This window comes from Periplaneta americana, chromosome 5 (genome assembly GCF_040183065.1).
Source record: "Periplaneta americana isolate PAMFEO1 chromosome 5, P.americana_PAMFEO1_priV1, whole genome shotgun sequence".
NCBI classification, from domain to species: domain Eukaryota; kingdom Metazoa; phylum Arthropoda; class Insecta; order Blattodea; family Blattidae; genus Periplaneta; species Periplaneta americana.
In genome coordinates, this window is record NC_091121.1 from 127311227 (window position 1) to 127338287 (window position 27061).

At 36.2% G+C, this 27061-nt stretch overlaps 1 protein-coding gene across 6 annotated transcripts in view; it reads right to left on the reverse strand.

The window, feature by feature from the left end:
- Window positions 1-1233: 1233 nt before the first annotated feature.
- Window positions 1234-27061, reverse strand: part of LOC138700178 (abscission/NoCut checkpoint regulator) — a 115548-nt gene continuing 89720 nt past the window's right edge. For 4 of the 6 annotated variants that reach the window (XM_069826603.1, XM_069826598.1, XM_069826600.1 and 1 more), the window contains 3 exons: window positions 23529-23628; window positions 11534-11605; window positions 1234-1542 (listed from right to left, as the gene is read on the reverse strand). In XM_069826603.1, the coding sequence (XP_069682704.1) occupies window positions 1378-1542; window positions 11534-11605; window positions 23529-23628 (337 nt within the window). In that variant the 3' untranslated portion in view covers window positions 1234-1377. Of the gene's footprint in view, window positions 1543-4176; window positions 10536-11515; window positions 11606-23528; window positions 23629-27061 lie in introns of those variants that run through there. The other 2 variants (XM_069826601.1, XM_069826599.1) reach the window with 2 other exon arrangements.

Sequence of the window (27061 nt, forward strand, 5' to 3'; positions counted from 1 at the left end):
AGTCACGAAAAACTGTGTACAACTGGGTGGATGGCTGGAAACGTCACAGTATTGATTGAGCTTTGGTCTCTGGCTCATGATAATTGAGCCAAGTCTCATCGCCAGTCACGAGTTTGGACATGAAGCCTTCTGGATCCTGACTGTGGCGCTGAAGGAGAACACTGCTCATGTCCTTGCGCTGTTGTCTGTGTGCTGCAGTCAGCAACTTGGGGACCCATTCTAAGGTGTTCATGCACTATGCAGTGCAGAGTGATTCTGGCAAGTCCTGTAGCCTCCTCCAGTTCCAAGAATGTGATGCACCTGTTCTCCAGAATATGCCGCTCCACTCTAGAGAAGTTTACTAACGTCACAGCCACTTTCTTTCCAAAACTGGTTCCCTTGTTTGAATGTGTGGCCATGTTTCCAGCCATCCACCCAGTTGTACATGGTTTTTTGTAACGATGCATGCTCACCACACACTGCAACCAATCGCCTGTGAATATCTGCAGTGTTTACGCCCTCTTTCCATAGAAACCACGTCTTCCAGCACTGTCCTTGATGATCACTCTCCATGTTGTCCACTCACATAATGACAGCAGTTGGGGAAATGCACTGTAATTTGCAGGAATTACACTCCTCTGTATCGTGTTGCCACCTGGGGGCAGACCAATGTGCTACATGCTTGCAACTGTAATGACAAGCCAAATAGCAGGTCATGGATGGTGGGAAATTTGAAAGTGTAAGTCAATATGGAACTCTCCTTGTATAATTCAATTTGCAACCCCCTCCCTTTCTCTAGTTCCTCTGAAAAGTTAAGGTTTGGCTATGTATCATTGTGACAGAAGTATTATTATTTTTAAGCAATGTTTCAATAAAAAGTTGTCTGGACTTGATTTTCTTTATAAAGCTTTTCAAACTCACTTGATGTTACATGTTTTAATGAGAAGGGGGAGAATATTGTTTACAGTAATTTTTTACTTGTGCACGAGGTTTCAATGACACAAAATCAAACCTTTCACTATGACTTTGTATCAATAATCCAGTAATCAACGCAGCAAAAATCTTATTTACTGGTACTTCGAGATGTCATGGGTATTATTTCTTTCTTCTACTTACAATTAGGGAATTGTGTATTATGATGATATAATCACAATATGTATCATATGAATAAAGACAATTTATTTCATTTTTATACATTGTGGTGTAATACTTAACAAAGCTTCAGATTCTCTTATACTTTCTGTGTATATACAATTTTGTTTTTTTTTTTTTATTATAATTTTTTATCGTATGAGTCTTCATTATAAGTGTATAGCATTGTACAAAAAGCATTGTAATATTCATAATATTGTGTAGTAAATAAATAAGCATATTCATAACAGCTTTTAATTTGTAGTTTCAATACATATTCTTCTTTGGTGTATAGGGCACTGTGTGGTGGTCATTGTATCCCCATTCATTATGCCCTTGTATATAACAACTCTTACAGTATAGATCATTGTCACAATCTATGCAACGAACAGTAGCATTTTCATTACAGATGATACACCATGGCAATTCTTCCTGTAAAATAAAATTATAATACACGTAAGTTTAAGATAATGAATATACAAACTATAGTATTTTTCCCCTCTAACTTTCTAGGGGGAAAAAACTATGTAATGTTCAATACAAATTACACATGAATCTTACATCATATCAATATGAAGAGGACTCAATTGTGATTCTCAACATGAATCATAAAATAACATGGAGTGCACAAAAATGTTACTTATTAAAAGACTACATATAGTGGTATAACATGGCAAAGCTGCTGAGTATGCCACTTATAAGCAGAATTGTCACATTAATGAAAGACATGTGACACTGTCAAACTGTGTTGAGTTTTACTATTACCACTATGCCCCAATTTGCCTGAGAATCTCCACCTCTCTCTTTCTGAATGCCAACTCTTTAGCAATATGCGAATAGCAGATTACACAAATAATATACTCTGAAGCTTCTCAAATTCTACTAATTATCATTTTCGGATATCATACATCAATACATTGCTCCTGGATGAATAACATTTGTGCAATCTCACATCAAGTGCTTTTCTTGGTAGGTCCACTTTCTGGCATGCCTGGCTTCCAAATTTGGGTGGGGGGGGGGGGGCACATCTCTCAGTCAGAGAGAATATGTTCTTCGATTTTTGTTACGTTCATAGTTCTGTGTACTAATAAAATATAAACAGAGTTGTGTCAGTCGATGCTATAACACTGTAATGCACAGAAGGATGGCTAGTATCAGCAATGTTACTCTGTTGTCAGCAGATGAAAAACTATTAAATAAGGGTAGGAAAATATAAAGTCAGTCGATGCTACAACATTGTAATGCACAGAAGGATGGCTAGTATTAGCAATGTTACCCTGTTGTCAGCAGATGAAAAACTATTAAATAAGGGTAGGAAATTATAAGGTCGATTATGTGTGTTCGGGAGTTGCTCATTCAAAAGGGATAAACCATTATTTAATGCTTGTGAAATATATAATTCTTCAGCAATATGTATACATGGATTGTCATTCATAGAGTGAATGGTCCATAGTGTATCATTTATATTGGTTAATTCGTGACCTTGTTCTATCAGATGCATTGAAAACGATTTTCGTCTACTATATTTGAAATCAGAAACATGTTCATTAAACCGGGTTCTGTAATTTCTGCTAGTTTGACCAATATTTGCTAGAGCAATTTTTGCATTGTAGCATATATATGCCACTATTTTTAAATTGATCTCTATTATGAAGTTTATGTTATTGTAATATAATTGTAATAACTTTGTTAATTCATATAGCTTATCAGACCCAACATGGTTTTCAAATTTACTGCTGTAGTTCTGAATCTCTCATGTATTGTGGGTCCCTATCACCACAGCATGGCACGTCCTCAGATTGTGGATAAAGGAGATGGCCCCCAGATATGGAGGGTAGCTTCGAATATATTGAATAAGCAGTCGTGAACAGCTGATAAGGGGTTGTCCTCCAGCTTGGGGGTTGGGCAAATGGCTAACAACCCATCACCGTAAAAAGCAGCTTGTTACAAAACCATACAATAGGCCTCGAAATGGGACTGATTCTCTGGCACGACCACAGCAAAGGAATAAGGTTATGAGATTTGGTACTTGGAACATAACTAGTCTTTATAGAACAGGTGGGGTAACATTAGTAGCAAAAGAACTAGCTAGATATAGAATAAGCTTCGTGAGAGTACAAGAGCGTAGGTTAGATGGGAATGGCATATCACAAATAGGAGATTACTTGTTGTATTATGGGGAAGGAAACAATGGGCCGTAAGAATAAAGTTGAGCATATCCTTTTACTCTACTATTTTGAAGGATGTGCTTCAGATTTTAATAATAAAATGCAGAGCAAAACCTTTTGCTCTTGATGACGCAATAGGAAAAGAGCACTTGCTTCACAGGAAGAAGCATTTGCTTGGAGCGCAACCTTTTGCTTCAGAATTAGAAAAAAATGTATGAATAAAGTGAAGCATATCCTTCTAAAAAGTGAAGTCTGGTCAGGAGCAGACTCATCTCTGTGGTTTACTGATGTGGTTGAATTACCAGTCGCATTACGTCGTGAAAAATACTACAAATTGCGTTGGTGTACTGTTGGGGAGCAGTATAAGAGTTTATATACATTTAATGAAGAAAATATCCAATGGATTACATCTCATTTTCTGGAAGAAACACAGGAGAGAAGAAGAGGGGCCCAAGTGCTAGCGTGCTGTCTGCAATCCCGGAGGCCCGGATTCGATCCTCGGCCAGGTCGTGTTGGAATTTGTGGTAGACCAATTATATGTTGCAAAGAGTTTTCTCGGGATACTCGCGTTTCCCTCTATCATTCCATTTCATCTATATCTGCAATAGTAAAAATAGGTTAGAGTGAATTCTTGGGAGTAGTACGGGTTTCCGATGCTGATATAGGAAGGGCTTGGAGCTCCGGCCGCTGGGGTTTATCGTCGCGAAACGGGACCTGGCCAACCTGTCAGTGTCAAATTCACGAATGCCACTCAGGTCACCTGTCGGATTTGGACAATCATCATATACAGGGCGCACAATGGACCAAAGGGTGCTCAAGTGTACGAATCTGTGTCGGGTCCAGCCCTCGTAAAACCAATCAGCCACCCAGCCAGCCATCCTTGGAAATAAAAATGAAGTTGTTTTTTTTTTTTTTTTTTTTTTTTTGCGGTTCATGGTCGATCGGAGATTCCAATCAGGTATTGCAGAAGAGATGGGTATACGTCGGACCACTATGAGTAAAACTGTTATTAATGTATTTAAATATAATGGAAAAAGCGAACAAATGGCTCAAGTTATCATCATTACAAGATATAACTGTTGCAAAACCTGAATAGTTATATAAATTAAATTTTCCGAGTGTAATCAGTGTATTAGACTGCACTCGTGCGTATTGCTAAACATACACAGCATGGTGGTATGGTGATAAAATTATGAGTAGGCCTATGTTGCAAGCTCCATGCAAAGCAAAGGAATGCTTGACTAGTGTTGCAGTTAGTTGGCTAGGGTCCGTTCTTGACTGTAGAATATGGAAAAATTCATCAGTTCGTGATGTGTTTAGTGGATTTAAAAATACTGTCCTATTCGGTGACGGCTTCGAACCATGGCTCATGGTATCATATCGAAATCGGATTTTTAAATAAAGAGACAATTATTTATCATAGAACGTTCCTTTGGCTAACTAGGCCTAAGAAGCAGGTTTCCCATTCTACATACTGTACAATTGCTGCCTCAAACATTCCAACAATCATATTGTTTGTTGCTTTGTTTTTCACTATGTAAGCTAGGAAGTACCTATATGATCATAATTATGACTTTACAGACAATATATAGGATTTAAATGAAAATGAAAATACTGAAGAGCAAGAGGAACCTGCCACTGGAAGGATTTCAAATACATTCACGTCACTGCATTGGTATAATTTTACTACTCGTATTTTATTGATGCACACAGATTAACGTAGAAACTTTAATTAACTATCAATATTTCTTATAGTAGATTTAATTATAATATTTAATAATGCTATTATGGGCACTTCAAAGACGCATGTTAAGAGGAATTTATTACTATGCCGAATTTTCTTACAATAATTTTTATAATTTTCTGAAATGCTGCCGCTTTTCTTTCCTTTTCACTTTTGGAACTTGTCACTTTTTTAAATATTCCAGGATGTGTAGCTAAAAATGTAATTGTACTTTCAAGGGGCACAAAGCTACCGCTGTCTGAATCGGAAGATGCAGTTTTAACCACGTGGAATCCTTATTTAGTTGTGATTGAAATGTAAAGTAAAAGTAAATCCATGGCTTTACAGCCCTGAAGGGCCAAGACCGACCAGCCGGCTGCTGGCCTCACGTTCACATGCCGAAGTAGAGGTGGACGATCATCCAACCAGAATGGAGGTATCGTGTGGTTAGCATGATGATCCCCCCAGCCGTTATAGCTGGTTTGCGAAACCGAATTTTCGCTACCTATCGTAGCTCCCCAAGTGCATCACGATGCTGGGTGGGCACGGTCCCATACACTGGCCGAAATTTCATGAGAGAATTTCTTCCCTCACGAGGACTCGAACCAGCGCGCATTCCGTAACGCGAGTCCTAGGCAAGATGCCTTAGACCACGACGCCACGGCGCGGGACTGTGATTGAAATGAGTGTGGTTTATTAGCATCAGAAGGAAACTTGCTATGTCATTGGGATATCTACCATTGCTGCTTATCTCATTTCTTTATGAAACCGAACACCCGCACTCAGCTGACAAAGAGCGCCGACAAATACACAGTACTGCAACATGAAACGACACAACAACATTCATGAGCACATGCTCCTGTCTTAGAAGCATAAGGTCGAAGGATAAGGTAGAGGTTATTCTTACACTTTGAAGCATATGCTTATACTTCAACCTCTTGCTTCGGAGCACATCCTTATACTTCAACCTCTTGCTTCGAAGGAAATCCTTCAGTTTTATTCATATGGCCCAATAATCACCAATTAGGAACAGGATTCTTTGTTCATAAAAGAATAAAATCAGCCGTAAAAAGGATCGAATTTATCAGTGACAGGATAGATGGTGCGATATCGTAGTTATAAATGCTCATGCTCCTACAGAAGAGAAAGACGACCATATAAAGCATAGCTTCTATGAGGAATGTGAACACACTTGATCAGTTATCTAGATATCACATTAAAATTTTATTGTGGGATTTCAATGCTCAAACAGGACAGGAGGATATTTTTAAACTCATTATTGGAAAAGAGAGCCTACACACGAGTAATGACAATAGAGTTAGGTTAGTCAACTTTGCGACATCAAAAAATTTAATTGTCAAAAGTACAACATTCTCCCATAAGGATATGCATAAATATACTTAACTTCGCCAGATGGATTGACACACAACCAAATAGATCATATCTTGATAGATAAACGAAGACATACTAGTATAGCAGACATTCGAACTTTCAGGGGGGCAGACTGTAATTCTGACCATTATTTGATAATTGAAGAATTAAGAGAAAGATTATCAGTAGCCAAGCAAGTAGAGCAACAAGTTAATATTAGCAGATTCAATATCCTGAAATTAAAGGACGAGGAAACTAGCAACATTATCAGATCGAAATTTCAAATACGTTTGCCACTTTAGGAAATTGAGACATTAGACGTTAATAGTGTGTGGAAAAATATCAGAGATAGTATCAAAATAGCATCTGAGCAGAGCATAGGTTATTATGAAACTAAGAAAAAGAAACCGTCGTTTGATGAAGATTGTTCCAAAGTAGTAGAAAGAAGGAAACAGGTAAAACTGAAATTCTTACAGGATTCAGTTGAGGCAAACAGAGATAAATATTTCAATGAAAGACGTGAAGCAAGTCGCACACTTAGGAATAAAAAGAAAGATTACTTGAAGGAAAAACTGAATGAGATGGAAACAAATAGAATAAAAACATTCGAGATTTATATAAGGACATAAAGGAATTTAAGAATGGATATCAGGCAAGGGTAAACATGATCAAGGATGAGAATGGTGACTTGCTTGCAGACTCTTATTCAATCCTGAACAGATGGAAAAACTATTTTGGGCAACTACTAAATGTACATAGGCCAAATAGAAATGATCCAGGCGAAATTCAAATACAAACTGCTGAGCAATTTATATCCGAACCTACACTTTCTGAAGTCGAAATTGTGATAGAAAATCTGAAAAAGGACAAGTCTCTAGGTTTCGATCAAATTCCAGCAGAATTAATACAAGTTGGTGGAAGCATATTATCTAGCGAAATTTATAAGCTTGTACTTGCTATTTGGGAAATGGAAATTGTACCAGAACAATGGAAGGAATCCATAATTGTACCTATTTTTAAGAAGGGGGACAAAACTAACTGTAGTAACTTTCGAGGAATATCACTTTTGTTGACACTGTACAAAATTTTGTCCAATATTCTTTTGAGAAGATTAATTCTATATGTAGATGAAATATTGGGGATCATCAGTGCGGTTTTAGGCGTAATAGATCGACTATTGAGAAGATTTTTTTATATTCGACAAATATTGGAGAAAAAAATGGGAGTATAAGGATACAATACATCAGTTATTCATAGATTTCAAAAAGGCATATGTCTCAGTTAAGAGAGAAGTATTATTAACATTCTTATTGAATTTGGTATTCCCAAGAAACCAGTTTGATTAATTAAAATGTGTCTCAGTGAAACTTACAGCAGAGTCCGTATAGGCCAACTTCTATCTGGTGCTTTTCCAATTCACAGGGCTAAAGCAGGGAAATGCAATATAACCTTTACTTTTTAACTCCGCTCTAGAATATGTCATTAAGAAAGTTCAGGATAATAGAGAGGGTTTGGAATTGAATAGGTTACATCAGTGCAAATTAAGCTTTCAGGAATAACTCCCTGTAAAGTTAATTTGAATAATTTCGAGGGAAAAATTGTTCCGGGGCCGGGTATCGAACCCGGGACCTTTGGTTAAACATACCAACGCTCTCCCACTGAGCTACCAGGGAACTCTACCCGACACCGATCCAATTTTTCTCCAATTAACTTTACAGGGAGTTATTCCTGAAAGCTTAATTTGCATAATACACGTCACTGTACGTAACAGAAAACCACAATTTAAAAAGTCACACAGAGTTAGTGTGCACTCAAATGTTGGTTGCTTGACTGTTGTCAGCCCACTTTGAGGTCTGTGGATATAGAGGGAAAAATTGGATCGGTGTCGGGTAGAGTTCCCGGGTAGCTCAGTGGGAAAGCATTGGTACGTTTAACCAAAGGTCCCGGGTTCGATACCCGGCCCTGGAACAATTTTTTCCTCGAAATTATTCAGGTTACATCAGTTTTTGTCTGTGTACAGTAGATGACGTGAATATGTTAGGAGAAAATCCACAAACGATTAGGGAAAACATGGAAATTTTACTTGAAGCAAGTAAACAGATAGGCTTGGAAGTAAAACCCGTAAAGAGAAAGTATATGATTGTCTCTCGTGACCGAAATATTGTAAGAAATGGAAATACTATGAAAATTGGAGATTTTTTCCTTTGAAGAGGTGGAAAAATTCAAATATCTTGGAGCAACAATAACAAATATAAATAACACTTGAGAGGAAATTAAACGCAGAATAAACATGGGAAATGCCTGTTGTTATTTGGTTGAGAAGCTTTTGTCTTCTAGTCTGCTGTCAAAAAATCTGTAAGTTAGAATTTATAAAACAGTTATATTACCAGTTCTGTATGGTTATGAAACTTGACTCTCACTTTGAAAGAGGAACAGAGATAAGGGTGTTTGAGAATAAGGTTCTTAGAAAAGTATTTGGGGCCAAGAGGGATGAAGTTACAGAAGAATGGAGAAAGTTACACAACGCAGAACTGCACGTATTGCATTCTTCACCTGATATAATTAGGAACATTAAATCCAGACATTTGAGATGGGCAGGGCATGTAGCACATATGAGTGAATCCAGAAATGCATATAGTGTTAGTTGAGAGCCCGGAGGGGATAAGACCTTTGGGGAGGCCGAGACGTAGATGGGAGGATAATATTAAAAAGGATTTGAGGGAGGTGGGATATGATGATAGAGACTGGATTAATCTTGCAAAGCTCGGATGAATTTAATTCCAGAAGGGAAAAACAAATCCACCCCCGAAATGATACAAATTTATTCCCATCCAAGCTTTACCAATCTTATTAGGTACACAGAAGATGCTTTCTTGGAAATAACGAAACCACGTTTTTTGCAGGCTTCTTTTATTTTCACTAATGTAAGGGTCGTAATGTACCCCTCCCAAAAAGGCTCAATTTTCTTGGCCATTGCTGCTGTGCTGTGAGACACTGTGCAGCCTGACTATGAAATCACTCACTACTGGTCTGTCATCTCCCACAACAGTTCAGCTATTGTATGACTCCTGACGCATATGACGTCATTCAAAATTTGTTTTCAGAGATCAGTTAATATTATATCTTTTCTACTATGAAATGTATTTGAAATTTCCGCCTCAGCTGCCATATTAAAATCCGATTGTTATTAATCGATTGGAAACTTGACTACAATCACAGTCTAATACATACAGTTGCGCAACTCCGACACTTTTTTTTTTGCCAACGCTCGACAGCTTATGCGACAGTAGCGCTCCAACAGCAGTTAAGTTAAATGTGTGCAGCATACATATAACACAGCAGAGAAATGATACTGTGTAGTTTGATATTTTTATAACTTACAATAACTGTATATGATTCTTATTAATTTTATTTTAGAAACCTACAAGACTCTTACATCCACTTAATCTGAAAAAAGTTATAAGTTCGAGAAATTGAGAATAAACTTAAATCCTTCTGCTTCTTACTTTCAAGTGAATCATAGTTTGAGATATATAATTTTTCGAATCTGGATGGCAAATTCAGTTTATTTCTATTTCAGTTTGAGTGAGAAGAGTACTTGCAAATTGAATGAAAGTAGTTTGTTTGACCAGGCAGTGATTTTTTTTTTTACTTTATTATGTTATTTTACGACGCTTTTTCAATATCTGGGTTATTTAGCGTCTGAATGAAATGAAGGTGATAATGCCGGTGAAATAAGTCTGGGGTCCAGCACCGAAAGTTACCCAGCATTTGCTCGTATTGGGTTGAGGGAAAACGCCAGAAAAAACCTCAACCAGGTAACTTTCCCCGACCGGGATTCGAACCTGGGCCACCTGGTTTCGCGGCCAGACGCGCTGACTGTTACTCCACAGGTGTGGACCCAGGCAGTGAAATTAAAGTCTTTTGCCACAGTAAGCGAAACAAACACAGAATTTACCAGTTGATTAGCTAATAAGAAATTGACAATGTTCTTCAAAAGTTGTGTCTCAGAAGATCAGTATTCAGAGCTCTTAAAAATTGTTCAGTTTTACTTTTCTCTCCCAGGGCATAATGCTAACGTAGAGAGGGTATTCTCCTTAATGAACACTCACTGGACTGAAGACAGAAGCAGATTAAGTTTGGCATCAATAAGGGCAATTCTTGATATTCAATACCATATGTCAGATATTAGTTGTAGTGAATTTTATAAACTGATTACAAGTAGCAAAATGTCGAAGTATCTAGATTCTGTAAACAATCTTCTGAAAAGTGTGCTTGGTATAAGAAAATCTAATGCTCATAAAGTTTAAAGTATGTGAAATTCTTAACAAAGTGTCAAAAATCAAAATACATAAATGTTCCATAACAAGGTGTGAATTGTACATCAAGTTCTCAAGTAGTCTAATAAAATACTGACGTGCAATGTACTGACATTGTACCATCATTAGTAAAGTAGAACTCATAATAACTTAACCCCGTACCTTTGTCCCGGTTTTATAGAAAATAATTATGGCAACTCTACCAATATGTGTAAATTTGATGTATTTTTAGTTCATTCATCAACATGTCTGCCACAACTCCGATACCCTGCAGGACCAGATCTGCCATTTTTTAAATTATCCAATTGACTATACGTATCAACCACGTTTAGGAGTGTGCTCATACGCGTGTACTTGGTCTGAATGTACTCTTATTGTGTCAACATGGCTTAAGCTTCCATTCACCTATGCCATGCTATAAAACTAAATTTTATAAATACATAGGCTTAGTACTTTCTTTTTATGATATTCATATTTATGACTTTCGTATAGCAATGTGAAATATATATTTTTACGACGCTTTATCAACTGCTATGGATATCTAACTGTCTGAATGAGATGAGCTCAGGGTCCAGTGCCAAAAGTTAATGGGTTGAAGGCAAACCCCGGAAAAAACCCTCAACCACGTAACTTATCCCAACCAGGATTTGAACCCAGGCCCGCTAGTTTCACCGTCAGATGTGCTGTTACTCCACAGTGGTGGACTGAAATACTTATTGTACCGAAGAACTATGAAGATAGCAAAACTTCAGCACTACTCGTTTTGACGTCATTTTACTTCCATTGTACTGATATAAATTCAATTATAATATCACGATTCTTACCTCTTATACAGTTCTTACCTCTTGATCTTCTGTATTATCCTCTAAAGCAATTTTATTTTCTTCTTCTTCCAATGCTATTTTATCAAGAACCTGTTAAAATACAAAATCATTTATTATAATACTTCAATGTAAACAACTTATTTCCTACTTCAACAGTTTTTACCTTTATCTATCAAATACTTAAATTATGTTCGTTTGCAGGACTTGGTCATCTTATCCTCTCCCCGAAATTTTCACTTAAATTCATTTTCACTACAACTATTTATGAAAGATTGTGGGGAAGACTATCTCCATTATGTACTGATATAGGTAATAATATATTTATTTATTTATTTATTCTGGTGTAGTTAAGGCCACCAGGCCTTCTCTTCCACAACACCAGGAATACAAATACAATAATAGAAATAAACAGAAAAAAACACTATATACAAAGTAAAGCTACACAAGAAATAAAGAGAGAGAGAGAGAGGAAAAAAACACTATAAACAAAGTAAAGCCACACAAAAATATACACAGGTTGCAGTCATACAAACTTTAAATGAGTGATTAAGTATCATAATTAATTGTATCCTAACTAACTAACATAAACAAGAAACTTGCAATTTTAATCTAGATTAAAAAAGAAAAAGAAAAAACACAAATCAATACTTCTAGCAATACCTAAACAACATTAACTAAGACAAAATTTTCCAATTTAATTTTGAATTGTGATAAAGTCTGGCAGTCCCTGACCTCATTAGGTAACGAATTCCAGAGGCGAGGTATTTCTACAGTATAGGAAGATGAGTATAAAGACGTTCTATGATGAGGGATAGAAAGAAGTGCTTGATGTCGGTTTCGAAGAGTTGTAAGAAATTGAAAGCATGATAACAGATAATTTGGAGTAGAAGTATGCATGATTCTAAACAGAAGAGACAGTGAATGTAATGTTCTTCGTTCCTTCAGATGCACTCATGAAAGCAACTGGAGGGAAGGTGTTATATGGTCAAATTTACGAGTATTGCAGATGAATCGTATGCACACATTATGAACATGTACATTGTAGTCTCTCAGCTAAGAGTGAACTTATATTAGTTAGCAAGGAATCGCGATAATCAAAATGGGGCATTACAAGCGTCTGAATAAGATTCTTTTTTAGACTAAGTGGTAGAAATTCTTTCATATGAAACAAGGAGTGAAGTTGAGAAAATATTTTTTGCAAATGTATGTTACTTGAGTGTTCCAATTTAGATCACTATCCATAAAAAGGCCAAGATTTTTAATTGTTTCACTGTATTTAACAATAATCCCATTCAATATTATATGTGGTATAGTACTACCAGAGCGTTTAGAATGGAAAGTGTAGTAACTCGGCAAGGGTCTAATGGGACTTTTAAACCCCCTAGTGCCACGGCAACTGAGCGAAACATTGGCATGGCGATCGTTCTAAGATTGCAGTTTTCCTCTTAATACTATGGACAGAGCAGGTAAAACTCGTTCTGCTATGGAATTAAGAAGATATTTCTTGTGGTATTTGGGTGATTTTTATTGTGCCATTTATGTGAGCGAGTAGTAATAAGCCTAATTGTTTCGTTCTTGATGTAAATCCAATTATACTGTATACTCTGTAAGGAAGAGACGTTTATTTTATCCATCCATAGAATAGACTATTTTTCAGAAGTGGTGTAGAGCAATTCCACGAACAAAGAAAACTGTATGCTCGTTCTTATATCTGTGATATCCGTTTTTCTGCGGTTTTGATTGTGATTTTTTAAATTATGATTTATTTAACGACGCTCGCAACTGCAGAGGTTATATCAGCTTCACCGGTGTGTCGGAATTTTGTCCCACAGGAGTTTTTTTTTACATGCCAGTAAATCTACTGACATGAGCCTGTCGCATTTAAACACACTTAAATGCCATCGATCTCGGCTGGGATCGAACCCGCAACCTCGAGCATAGGAAGCCAGCGCTATACTAACTGTGCTACCAAGGGCGACTTTTGATTGTAAGAGCCGATAAATTTATTATTGCCAGTAAAGAGGTAGGACTTCCACGCAAGAACTGGCGACCAAAACCGTATGCCATAACACAATTTTCCCAAACTTGCCTCGATATCTTAAAAAAAGAAAAGAAGAGAAAATATCCAACGAAGAGGACATCAATCCTTTCTCATAACAATGTACCCTTACCAAATACCATCTGGCTATGACCAATTCCATTGAAGCTAAATAATCCAGCAGTTGATACAGCATCGTTGAATCTGCAGTGCTTGGGAAAAGTGACATAAGTCACTTTTCGCAAACCTTTTTTGATAATTTATTGACAACTTACACTGGTTTATGTCGATTTGATTTTTTTCTGTATGAATTATTGTAATGGGAGGAATAACTATGTATTTTTTTCCAAGCGAACAGATGTTCCGCAAGTTGTCAATAAATTATCAAAAAAGGTTTGTGGAAACTGACTTGTGTCACTTTTCCCGATCACTATAGAAATATCCGAGTAAAAAATAATTGGATGTGACACGTGACACCTTAGCTAATCATGCACTTGTATGCATTTATATGCCATTACTCCACACCTGAATGCCCAAAATTATGTCTAGTTACATTGACCGTAATTCCTTCCAGTGAATGAAGTCCAGACCAGCATTTCAGCTGTTTAGTGTGACTTTTTCAAAATCGATACATTTTTTAGAGTCATAAACTATGATGGGTTCGAGGAAAGTGAAAATACAAAAGAATTCAAAGGTGAATGAACGACCTTGCAGATACGCTGAACTCAAAGACTCCCTCGTCTGCCCTGTACAAAGGATTCTAGCATTACACGATTTTAGAAAATATATGACACGTAATTGACAATACAAAGAACACGTTTGCCTAAGAAAGAACCTTGAATTATTTAGAGTGACAATTCAGAGCACTAGCAAAAAATTCTTGTGGGATAGCAGATTTAAATATATTCTGACAGAAAAAAATTAACTAGGATCCTCTAAAGCGACATTTTCGAATTAGAAAATGATTATCATGTGATGATTACCATAGACTTTCTACACCTAAACATTTTTCAATCTATGTGCTGTATTAAAGTGCTAATTGTGAACTCCTAATTGAGTCCAAGCACCTAGCTTCTACTTCATTAAATATGCATGTTTAATTATTAATTATTTTATTTTTAATAATAGCACTTTAGTCGTAATTAACGTAAAAGTTAATTCGGCAACAAAAGTACAGTATAATTCTACTTTGCATCTAGGCTAGAACTTAATCTGGTTTACAATTTCATTACACTTGTTTATTACGTTTCCACATCATAAGAGATTTCTAATCGAGCATATGAGAAAGTAATAGATCTCATGGAAAAGTCGTTAATTTAATATTCTCCAATAAGTAGCATACAACTACTTAATACAGTGCTACCAAATTGTTTTAATTTTACAAAACACAAAATAACCTAGGTATTTAAAAAGATCAAAACTTACATTAGCATAGATATAATATCGAAGCTTAATTTACGAGTAAGTTGCACGTAATATTTCTTGTTCCCCTGAATTACGTATAAACCAGATACAACTGCAACTAATGACTAAATAGTAGATAAAAACTATTGGTGAAAATAAAGTGTCTCCTTTATTATATCACATTTTTTCTTGTGTATAAAAACTATAATAATGCGTATTTTATAATGCCATAAAAAAATGCTGTACTTTTTCTTGCGTATTTTTGGCTGAAGCCGGCACAATATTCCATTTTTAGGTTAATTATTATATTTACTATTCAGGGTTGTGTTATATAACTCACAATTTCTTAATGTAGTAATATTACATTTTTAAAAAGTAAAATATTGTAACTAAAACTCTACAATACATCCTTATCTAATGGGTTATTTTTAAAAACCTTTTGCATTCGCTTGAATAGCCACACGGCGACAAACCACTGAACTAGAGGAAGTAACGTCACTTTCTCTTCTACCCGCTCTGGTACTACTATCAAGAGTGCTTCATAGACGATTGCGATTTCTCTGGATTTAACCTTAATCCAATTTGTGTGTCCACAGTGAAATCGAATTCAAGTCTTCGTTTATTTTATTTACTGCGTCACTAGTCTCGTCAGGGTGGAAATGCAAATAAATTTGCAAGTCGTCAGCATACATATGGTATCTGCAGTGTTTTATCATATTAGTCACGTCATTAATATAGATCATGAAGAATAAAGGTCCGAGAACTGATCCTTGTTGAATTCCAGATTTCACGACACACCATTTTGAACAATAATCGCATGCAATGACATATTGTTGACGTTCGCGAAGGAGGATTCAAACCAAGTAACAGAACTTTCAGAAAGATTCCGAAGTCTTCATTTACGTAATAGAAGGTCCGTGTCAACTGTATCAAATGCCTTACTGAAGTCAAGTAATGTCAGTAATGTGAATTTACGTTCATCCGTAGCTTCACGTATATCCTCATTCACTTTTAGTAGTGCTGTAGTCATACTATGTCCATTTCTGAACCTGGATTGGTCTTAGACAAAAAAAAATGACTGGCTGCATACACTAAGTCCCCTCCAGACTCCATGAGAGCTGAGGTTTACACGTGAAGGAATTTCTTAAGGGTCCTATACATACTCAGTTAAATGATGCAGTTTATCATGTGTAAAGTCATACCTGACAGATTAACTGCGTAAATTGTGCAGTTTGTACCGGTAATAATGCAGGCCTCAGACCTGCACTAATGGAGCCACTTTTGTGACGATAAACTGTGCAGTTCACAGTTAACCTGTATGCTTCCTCAGTCTATATTCCACCACTACCGAGAAAGATGCTATAGCCTACTCACTCAGTGCTGTTTTAACACACTGGCAAACCCAGCGGCAACAGATTATAAGGGAGGGTCTCAAAATATTGACAGTAGTAATAATAGTAGTAGCAATAATAATAATAAAAACAATGGAAGAGACTAGTTAAGTGCTTTGTGTGGAGTGTGGCATTGAATGGTGCAGAAACATGGACATTACGACGAAGTGAAGAGAAACAACTATAAGCATTTGAAATGTGGATATGGAGCATATGAGATGGACAGACAGAATAAGAAATGAAGCTGTGTTGGAAAGAGTGGATGAAGAAAGAATGATGCTGAACCTGATCAGAAAGAGGAAAAGGAATTGGCTGGGTCACTGGCTAAGAAGAAACTGCCTACTGAAAGATGCACTGTAAGGAATGATGAATGGGAGAAAAGTTTGGGGCAGAAGAAGATATCAGATGATAGACGATGTTAAGATATATGGATCATATGCGGAGACAAAGAGGAAGACAGAAAATAGGAAAGATTGGAGAATGCTGGATTTGCAGTGAAAGGCCTACCCTTGGGCAGAAAAATATGAATGAATGGATAATAAATATATAATGAAATTAAGTTTTTATTTCTCGAGTAAACTTTCATTCATTCAATAGTACTGGTATTGTTTGTTGCAGCCTCTCTGTCCTACTACTTCACATCTCTTGCTGTCTCATTGTGTCCATGCGCACCTTCTGTTTAAGTACCACATCTTATTCTGTATATTCTACACTTTCTTTACTTATGCTTGTCAGATAGCACAGATGAAGAAGGAAGCAAACAACAAATTGCAGCCCTTCTTTCATCCACCATATTTACATGAGAATACTCAGAACTGAACTGATGATAAATAATAATATTGAACTGCCCCCTATTGAGGGTAGCCCTTACTGAAAAAAAATTAATATACATATGTAAACATAGATATTAAATTTTAAAGGAGGGAAACAAAGAAAAGGGCGTGAAAAATTACAATTGCTATTAATGTGGCACCATGTGATTAACTAGGATTTGGCAGGATTTTTTTAACACAATTATCACAATGTCATCCCTCAGAGATGTTGACAGAGCAAACTGCCATCGAAATTCTTCGAAAAAAGCTGGTATAGTCCCTCAAGTACCTATGAGCAAGCCGAATACCTCAACGTGAATTAAGGCATATTTCAGCTTGAAATAGTTGACTGTAAGCTCATAGATCGACTTCTTCTCAAGGTGGACCTCTAACTGATGAACCTGATGGAAAAACATAGTTGTACCCACACACGTCCAGTTCAATTTTTCTCTCACAGTTCTTTTATGCAGTTAAACTGAGGATGTACGGAGCCTTTTATGCACGGCTCTGCTCTGTTTTTCCTTTTTGTTTGTTTGTTGCTTTTTCTGTCTGTTTATAGGTCAAGTGTTATGAATAGTCTAGAACGAAGATATATTCAAGGAGTAAATTGGGTATAAAATAAACATCCTTTCCATAGTTGTGTGACTCAGGCACTGTCCAAAATTTCACACTACAGGAGAGCAGTCATTTTTGTGTCTAAGGCTGTACATAGTTGTGCCATAATCTCTCCAATCCAAAAGTAAAAGAAGAGAAAAAGATAAAACATACCCAGGTGCTGTTACTCAAAAAAGTATTGAGCACTCTCTTGAGGCCTGATACAGTTCTTTTATTACATCTTTGCCAGTGAGTGACCGGTAAATTTCAACTGGACTAACTTGGTCATGGGCGTCAGAGCATTAAAAGCATTGCAAACTTCTGCTATCTCTCTTCCCCTTCACTGTAAACTGTGACATTGCGCAGAGGTATAATAAAAGAACTGTATATTGCTAAGTCCATTTGCTTAAAAGCTCATTTATTAACATCAAGTTAAAGTGATTCTTATGTTTCAGCAATATTATTTTTCAGAAGAAATTCGAAATCAAGCTCCTTTGATACAGCTACTTTCTGTCCTATGTGGTTAATACGCATAAGATCCAAGTTCGAATCCTAATGTCCGTGTATATCTTTATTTAAACTGTTCTATAGAGGATTCCACATTTAAAAAAAAAAAAAGCATGGAAAATATGTGGGCTGTTCCATCAACTATTTATAAGCCTTTTCTTGAAATCCCAGTTCTTGTTCATCTTTACACCGAAAACTGCCTTGGCCAAAACAAGAACCACACAGCTTCAAGAATTTGCCTCACACTTACTGACACAGCACCTTTAAAGTGATCAAGCAATTTTTCCCTATAAGGGGACACTTGTACAATCCTTCTGATTGGAACTTTGCCATAATCAAACACATCCTATTAGAAAATGTGATAGAATCTACACAATAAAAAATTATATGCCCTTGTTGCAAATTCCTCCAAGATATTGTGCCCTGCACCCTGACCATAGTGGATACTGTTCAAGCTGGTAGAGCAGATTCTACAAGAGATCAACTGTCTCACTTGAAGCACAAGGCAGACCACGTACAGAGAGGTTACCTTTAAACATTTCAATACTTCGAGTACTCATCAGAAATGAAAGGCGTGTTATAAGCAACTGATGAGATCAGTACCTCAGTAAATATTCATTCATTTCGGCTGAAAAAGCCTGAAATAGTTGAGTTGCCATCTATGAAAGCATATCCTGCAGAAAAAGTACTGATAAAAGATAGTAAAATCAACAACTTGAGAAAGGTTTATGAGTATATTGCTCATTAATTTAAATACTTTCATGATGAGATTTTCTTGTGGCCAACATCTCAACACATTCAGACTGTTGAGATGATACTAATACTCTCTACTTTGTAGGCTCAAAAAGTAGTGTTTTCTTTTCTATATTTGTTTTCAACATGTTTTTGTTCATACCTGAAGCAATACATGATTATCAGCAGAATAGTGTATTTCATGTATATTTTCCCTCAATATATCAGAAGAGTATCATCATTCACTCGACAGATTGTAAAAAGGTACCCAAGTCAACCATTTTCAAAACAGAACTTCTCCATTGCAACAGAGTTAAAATTACGAAATACGTCCATAAAGCATCAGCGCGTACAGCTGAAAACCTGATTCCGATCCCAGTGCCAGAGAGAATTTTTCTCTGTTCTACCCATCCTTTACCATATGGTAATGCAAAATACTTGCATGGAAATATCATATGTACTTTGGTATATCATAATAATATGATAAGCATAACTAATCACTTGGTGATTCAAGACAGTCCTCATTCCTTTGGATCCCGGCCACTTGGTCACTCGTAATGAGTGCACCTCTGTACATAGTGTATTGGACATTGTGCCACTGTCACATATTCTGTGACACAGTACATGAGAGTAGGCCACTAAGGGAAATCTGAGAAGGATTCAATCTGGCATCAAAACTGGAATCCGATGTGGCTTAATGGATAAAGCATCAGCACGTAGAGCTCAAAATCCAGGTTCAGGTCCCAGTGCCGAAGAGAATTTTTCTCTGTTCTACCCATCCTTCACCATATAATCAAAAGGTACCAATGTAAACATCAGCCACATTGCTATCACTCTTTATAGTTAAACACATTAGATATACCCACATATACTACTTTGATCTAATGTGACATTACTAGTTCTTCCTTTTCAATTTCGTATGTGTTAATTTCACATTCTTTTGGATGCAATACTCTGAAACCTTTCTTTTTATGAATAAATAATTAATGTATGTGTTGTAAATTAATTATTCTGCAACATCCTAGAGAAAACTAAGTAAAAATTAAAGTTCTTGCCTGTGAAAATGCAATAAAATAATTTAAACTTTGTTTCTTTCATTTCAGTAATTCATATATAAAAAATAAAGTAATAAGTTTCCTTTCATTTTGTACACAAATGATTTCTATATCAAACTCAACTGTTAAAAGAATAAAATCTCGCCCCTTGCACTTTTCAAAACTTGGAAATAATGTCACTTTCACTTTGCTGACCTATCAAGCACGAAGGAGGGTGAATAACTATAAATAGTAATGGATCCAGTATCCACCTTCCATTTTGGATCAACAAGCCGTTATTCTCTTTTGAATAACTTCAGACACAAGTGAAAACCGTTTAGTCTCAGCATGATTTGGCACATCTTTCACTGAAAATCAAGCATTCTTCAATCTTTCCTATTTTCCGCCTTCCTCCGCATATTATGATCCAGGTATCTTAATGTTGTCCACCATCCAATATCTTCTTCTGCCCCGAACTTTTCTTCCATTCACCATTCCTTTCAGTGCACCCTTCAATAGACAGTTTCTTCTTAGCCAGTGGTCCAGTCAATTTCTTTTTCTCTTCGTGAACAATTTCAGCATTATTTTTTCTTCACCCACTCTTTCTAGCACAGGTTCATTTTTATTGTCTGTTCATTTCACATGCTCCACTGTTCTCCATATCCACATTTCAAATGCTTTCAGTCGTTTCTCTTTACTTCACTGTAATGTCCATGTTTCTGCCCCATACAATGCCACACTCCACACAAAGCACTTTACTAGTATCTTCCTTAGTTCTTTTTCCAGAAGTCTGAAAAAGATGTTCCTTTTTCTATTAAAAGCTTCCTTTGCCATTGATATCGATAGCTTACCATCTTTGGTTTTCCTCTGATAACCATGGTCTTTGTCTTGTTTGCATTTATCTGCTCACAGCTGTCATTTAGCTCCAGCATGTACCTTAGTATCGTCTCTTCCTCTGCTAACAATGCCATATGATCAGCTAAGCTTATGCACTATATTCTTCTTCCTTTTACCATTACCTTTCCCATGTTCTAAAAACAGTTCCTCACTAAATCCTCCAAGTAGATATTGACCAGGGTAGGGATAATGGACATCCTTTACATACTCCTCTCCCTATTCCACTTCTCTTTGACATTTCTTCTCCTATCCTGACTTTGACACGTTTCAAATAAAGGTTACAGAATAGCCTCTTCTCTTTCCAGTGCACTCTGGCAAAAGCCTTTCCACGTCCACAAATATTACATACACTTCTTTATGTTTCTCTAGATATCTTTTGCTGATTGTTCACAGCAGTCCAATTGCATCTCTCTTATCTTTTCGCTTCCTGAAGCCAAATTGAGGAGCGTTTTTGCAAAAGTCGATAGATGCAGAAATTTTCGAAAGTGAGTTACATATCGATATCGTATGTTTTCTACCTCCGGAATCGATCAATGAAATCAGATTTACCAAAACTTGATTCATACCGTATGTAGAGACTAGCAAACCTTCCAGGTTTTTTCAAAACTCGATAGATCCTGTCACTTAGTGTAATTTCTGTAAAATCTTGATTTCTGCATCTATCGAAATTTGCAAAAACGCTCCTCAATTGCTCTTCTTCCAACTCTCCTTCCATCCTAGATTATAAATGTCGATTCAGTATTCGCAGGAGAATCTTCACTGAATGCAAATTCAGGCTGATAGTACTGAACTCATTACATTGCTTAGCATTATTTGTCTCCTGAAATCTTCAGGCCATTCGCCTTTCTCATAAATCTCCTTGTCTTCGCCCAAGCATTTCACTAATTGAATGGAGATTTCATAAACTTCTTTTACTTTCCATTCTTCATTTCCCTAAGAGCTTAGTTCAACTTCTTCTCTTAGAACAGAAGATCCTTTTCCGTCTTCTGATACAGCTGTTTCATCTCCGTCTTCTGATACAGCTGTTTCATCTTCTATACCTAAGTCATCTGTACAATTCTCTGTCTTATATTAAAGTTACCAGAATTTTTTCACAGTTTTCAGGAGCAGATATCGACATATAAAATATACTTTTAAAATTTCCTTTAAATTGTCGTTCACTTATATTGTTTTACGCAATTAAAAAAATTCTGGTACTCATTCTATTTACAGACTAAAGTACTGTCTTTTCTGAAGAGTGAATTTTTTAAGAAAATCTTATCTACTCGTAGATCTTTTTTTTTTTTTTCCTAGAAAATTCCTCACAGGTCATTTTTGAAGCATGGTTCAAACAGTTTCTAAACTCATTATGTATTTTTGAGATATCCATAGCATGCTCAGTAAAGAATAAACTTTCCATTGAAGCATTACTTCCAGGAAAACATAAAAATATTTCAATCAACAGGGATCATTTTCTCAGAAAAAAATAAAATTAAAATGTCATTCCATTTTGAGCAAAAGGTAGCATTTTACTTCATTCAATTTTGTCATTTTCTCTGAAGTCACATATTTCTTCAAGCAAGAAATTTCACCAAATAAATTATCTTCATCCAGGTCACGTCTATCTACATTTGAAGAAAAATAATGGACTGTCTCTTCAAATTTCTCTCTTTCTAGAAATCTTATCTTGTGAATAACATAGGCACTGGAATATTCAACAGCACTTTCATAAAATCCATAAGAGCGACTGAGAATTCTGTTGTGAAATAAGAGCCACTTCTTCTAAAGAAACCCAGAAGTTGTCTTATTGATAGCGGAATAGGTTTTTCTTCTTTCCTGGAGTTTAGTTTTTTTATTAACTTAGATGACAATCTCGCCTTCAGTTTTGATTATGTAATCATGATAAAACTGCAAAGTTGCATTAATAAAATTTATCACAGAAATGTGCAAGGATCATTAAACCATACTAATAATGAACAATGAAAATCTGGGGATATCTGGGGACATTACAGGGACAGAAAGAAAAATTCGGGGACATCTGGTAACCTTATCATATATAGCTCTTCTACATATTTACAAATTCTGTTCCTTTGGTCTTTAGAATTTACTTTAAGAAGTTACTGTCACTGAACACCTTCCACTCCATATATCCTTCCCAGCTTTGTTCTTGTGTTGTTTTAACAATTTTTTTGTTACTTTGCTTCATTTCTTCTTACATTCTTTTTCTACTTCTGCATGATTGTGATGCAAAGTTTTTATGTAAACTTTTTGTTTCACTTTTACTGCTTTTCAATATGTATTTTCATTCCAGATTTTTATACATTTCTTTACTTTCTTCTTGTTGTCTTGGGTCCAAGGATTTGAATGCTGCTGATTTTATTGCTATTAAATTTGTTCCATTCTTCTTCGATATCTGTTGTTTCTTCTTCCTATGTTCAGAAAGGATTTCAAGCAGTCGGTAACCCTCCCACGTGAAAATTGAACTACACATCAGCAGTCAAGTGTCGCCTGCTTCACTCAAACTGACAAATGAATGTTAGGACCATTATTCTTCTATTCCAATTTAAGTTGAGGAAACTGCTCTTAAATTACAGCAAACTGAAAAGAGGATCAGTAATTTTATACCTTCTGGATGGTCTCCTGTACTTCTTCATCTGAGCTTTCTTCACGTTCTTCACCTTGCTTCTCCTCTGATAACATTACCTTCAGTTTTGCTGCCGGCTGACTGTAACATATAAACACCACCATTTAGTATCTGTTTCTTAGAAATTCATTACTATGACAATGAAATGAAAATTTGCACCCATCCTTAGGTGTGGAAGAGAACTACCGTCGACCAGGGTAACTTTACACATTTTAAGAATTTCTGGTTACAGGATCTCCTTAATAAGGACACACAATTCAGACTACTACACACATGTGCTGTTGTCACATAGAATCAGTTCCATGGAGTTGCTACACATTGTCTCTAATGTGCTCCCATCTAAACATTTTTTCTAGAAATGTGTAAAGTTACCCCCTTATGTAAAGTAACCCTGGTCGACGGTACTGAATTTAGACTAGTAATGATCTGTTAATACAGTTTAAAATATAAATGATAAGAGTTCATACTAAGGTCGTGTCCTGCATGGGGTGCAGGGCCGACCACTTCAAGCAAATTCATGCTGCATCGCATCTCAGTGTGTCCACCTTGCTACTCCGGACAGCAGCGATGATATCATGAGATGTTTGGTTAATCGTGACAATAGGAGGACAAGGGATTTCTTGTTACTAGACAACCTGGGTGCATTTCTTGTTTCAAAGAAGAAGAGAAACTCACCAAGTCTACATGGAAAGACAAGAATACAGAGAATTTCATAATCTTTATCCCGTTCTCAGAAAGTTTCCAAATAAGTTCAAAGAGTAGGCCTACATAAGAATGACAGTGACGACTTTTAATTACATGGTGAATAAATCTAAAACAAACATCTCGCAGTTGCCAACGAATTTTCAACAACCAATTAGTCTCGAGAAAAGGCTAATAATAAGTTTAAGCAAAGATCTTTTCTATTTTTAGTCTTATTCTACGCAACATTTTATCAAAGACATTCATGAACTTCCATATTTATTCGCATAATACCTCTTCATTTGCTGAAAAGAGGCTTTTAAACAGGCATGTATTTTAAGGGAGGAGAAACAACGAAATACTTATTTTCAGATTTCAGGTGGAAAACATCTTATATTAAATAAGATGTTATATATTATAACCTTACGATAGAAGACCTCACAACAAGCGACAAAGTATATTATCATAAAATTCAAACAACAAAAATGCACATGTAACTTGAAATATTCACAGCTGCTGCTACCTCAATATAATACTATAATGTGTTGTCTGATATGAATCTGTTGTGGTATTGTTTATCACGTATATCTCAAATGGCACGTCTTTTTTTTTTTGTACCTCAATAATTAAAACCTTAGTGTAGTTCATTTCGAGAAGTTGACTATCACTGTTCGAAGATACAAACAGGATTGTAGCATTGTGCGCACGAAGACAAATGAAGGTCACATAGCCACTCTCATTTATATGGCAGTGTTCGAACATTGTTACTTGAAGTAGATGCACGGCACCACTCGGCCTTGCATCCTATGCAGGACACGGCCTAAATGAGCCTATGTTACTTCAGTAAATTGACATTTTTCTGAACCCTTAATTTTGCTACTTGCATATTATATTTCATTGATTCAAGCATTGTATATAATGAATGTTGAGGAATACTGTAAAACAAATACAAAGGCACATTATTCTACACGTTATGTTTGGTTTCAAGAAACACCTTTTGCTTCTCTCGAAACAAGACTGCTAAACAATGTAAGAAAGAAATTTTTCACCACATACCAAGGATTCAATTCTTTCCATTACAATAACTGTGATACAGTACTGCCTACTGTTATGAAGGCGTTCCTTTGTCTTGATGGCAACCACATTGTAAGTGGTAAAAAAAACTAATCATGTCCACGAATTTTTCTGCATAATTGGAAGTTACACAAGAAATATTGTTAAAAAAAAATGTTATGTTTTATTTAACGACGCTCGCAACTGCAGAGGTTATATCAGCGTCGCCGGATGTGCCGGAATTTTGTCCTGCAGGAGTTCTTTTACATGCCAGTAAATCTACTGACATGAGCCTGTCGCATTTAAGCACACTTAAATGCCATCGACCTGGCCCGGGATCGAACCCGCAACCTTGGGCATAGAAGGCCAGCGCTATACCAACTCGCCAACCAGGTCGACCACAAATGAAATATTAATTCATAAAATAAACTCTTGTTAAATCTGTAATTGCTGAATGGTTTTGAAGCAACTTAAGTCGTTATAACATAAAAAATTCATATACATTCTTTCTCATAAAAAAAGAAGACATCTGCCTAACAAACCAGGTAACCATTCAGATTCAGATTACAATATAAAAATGTAATCTACCTCAAATTCAAGTAAATCAAAATATTTATATTGCATGGGATTCAGCTCTCCAGACCTAGCAGCAAGTGAGGATAAGAGGGGAATGTGATAAGAGGAGAACAATGGAAAATGGTCAGCAATTGAATGCGTATGATCTTATAAATAAAACCATGTGCAACGAATGAATTGTAATAGATTTCCAAAAGCCATCCTTCAATACCGTCCCCAGGGGAAGAGATCTTTGTGCTGTCCCAAAAAAAAAGTGGAGAATGACTCACTGAGACATTGGGCCTTATATTTGTTAGGACGACGACGATGATAATGATGATGATGATGATGATGATGATGATGACGACGACAAATGCCTTAATTTCAGAAATGGTAATATTTCTATACAGTACTAATATTGCTACACGAAAACTTGTATATCATAAAATTGCTCGAAACTCGAACATCAGGAAATCTATAAATACATCTGAACCATCTTTCAATTAAGATATATATATATTACAGCATAGTTCATCACTGTGAAATAAAGTGATTCTGAAAGTGAACAAATTTTGAGGGCCACAGCTGGTGATGTAAACAGATTTCAGTTCATAACGCCTATATAAATTGTGAGAGGTCTGAATTGAGTTAACCATTTCAGTTCAATTAGTTCGTAGTATTGGTGTAAAGTGATGGTGTACAATGATATTATAATTTGTGTATTTTTTTAGTAGGTTATTTTACGACACTGTATCAACATCTGAGGTTATTTAGCGTCTGAATGAGATGGTGATAATGCCGGTGAAATGAGTCCAGGATCCAGCACCAATAGTTACCCAGCATTTGCTCATATTGGGTTGAGGGAAAACCCCGGAAAAAACCTCAACCAGGTAACTTGCCCTGACCAGCATTCGAACCTGGGCCACTTGGTTTCGTGGCCAGCCACGCCAACCATTACTCCACAGGTGTGGACTAATTTGTGTATTGTTATACAAATTTGTTTTGTATTGTATTGTAGTACACGCACAGTTCTAATAATATGGTTCCTCTAAAAAAAAAAAAAAAAAAAAAAAAAAAGGAAGAAAACAATTCATTTGGGAAGAATCATAAGTAAAGTGATTGTATCAATAAAACTGAGGACTGTAGTGGGAAACAGACTTTTCTCCGACATATTAGACACTTTCGTCATACACGTTGGAGAAGACAGCATAGAAGAAAGTGAAAG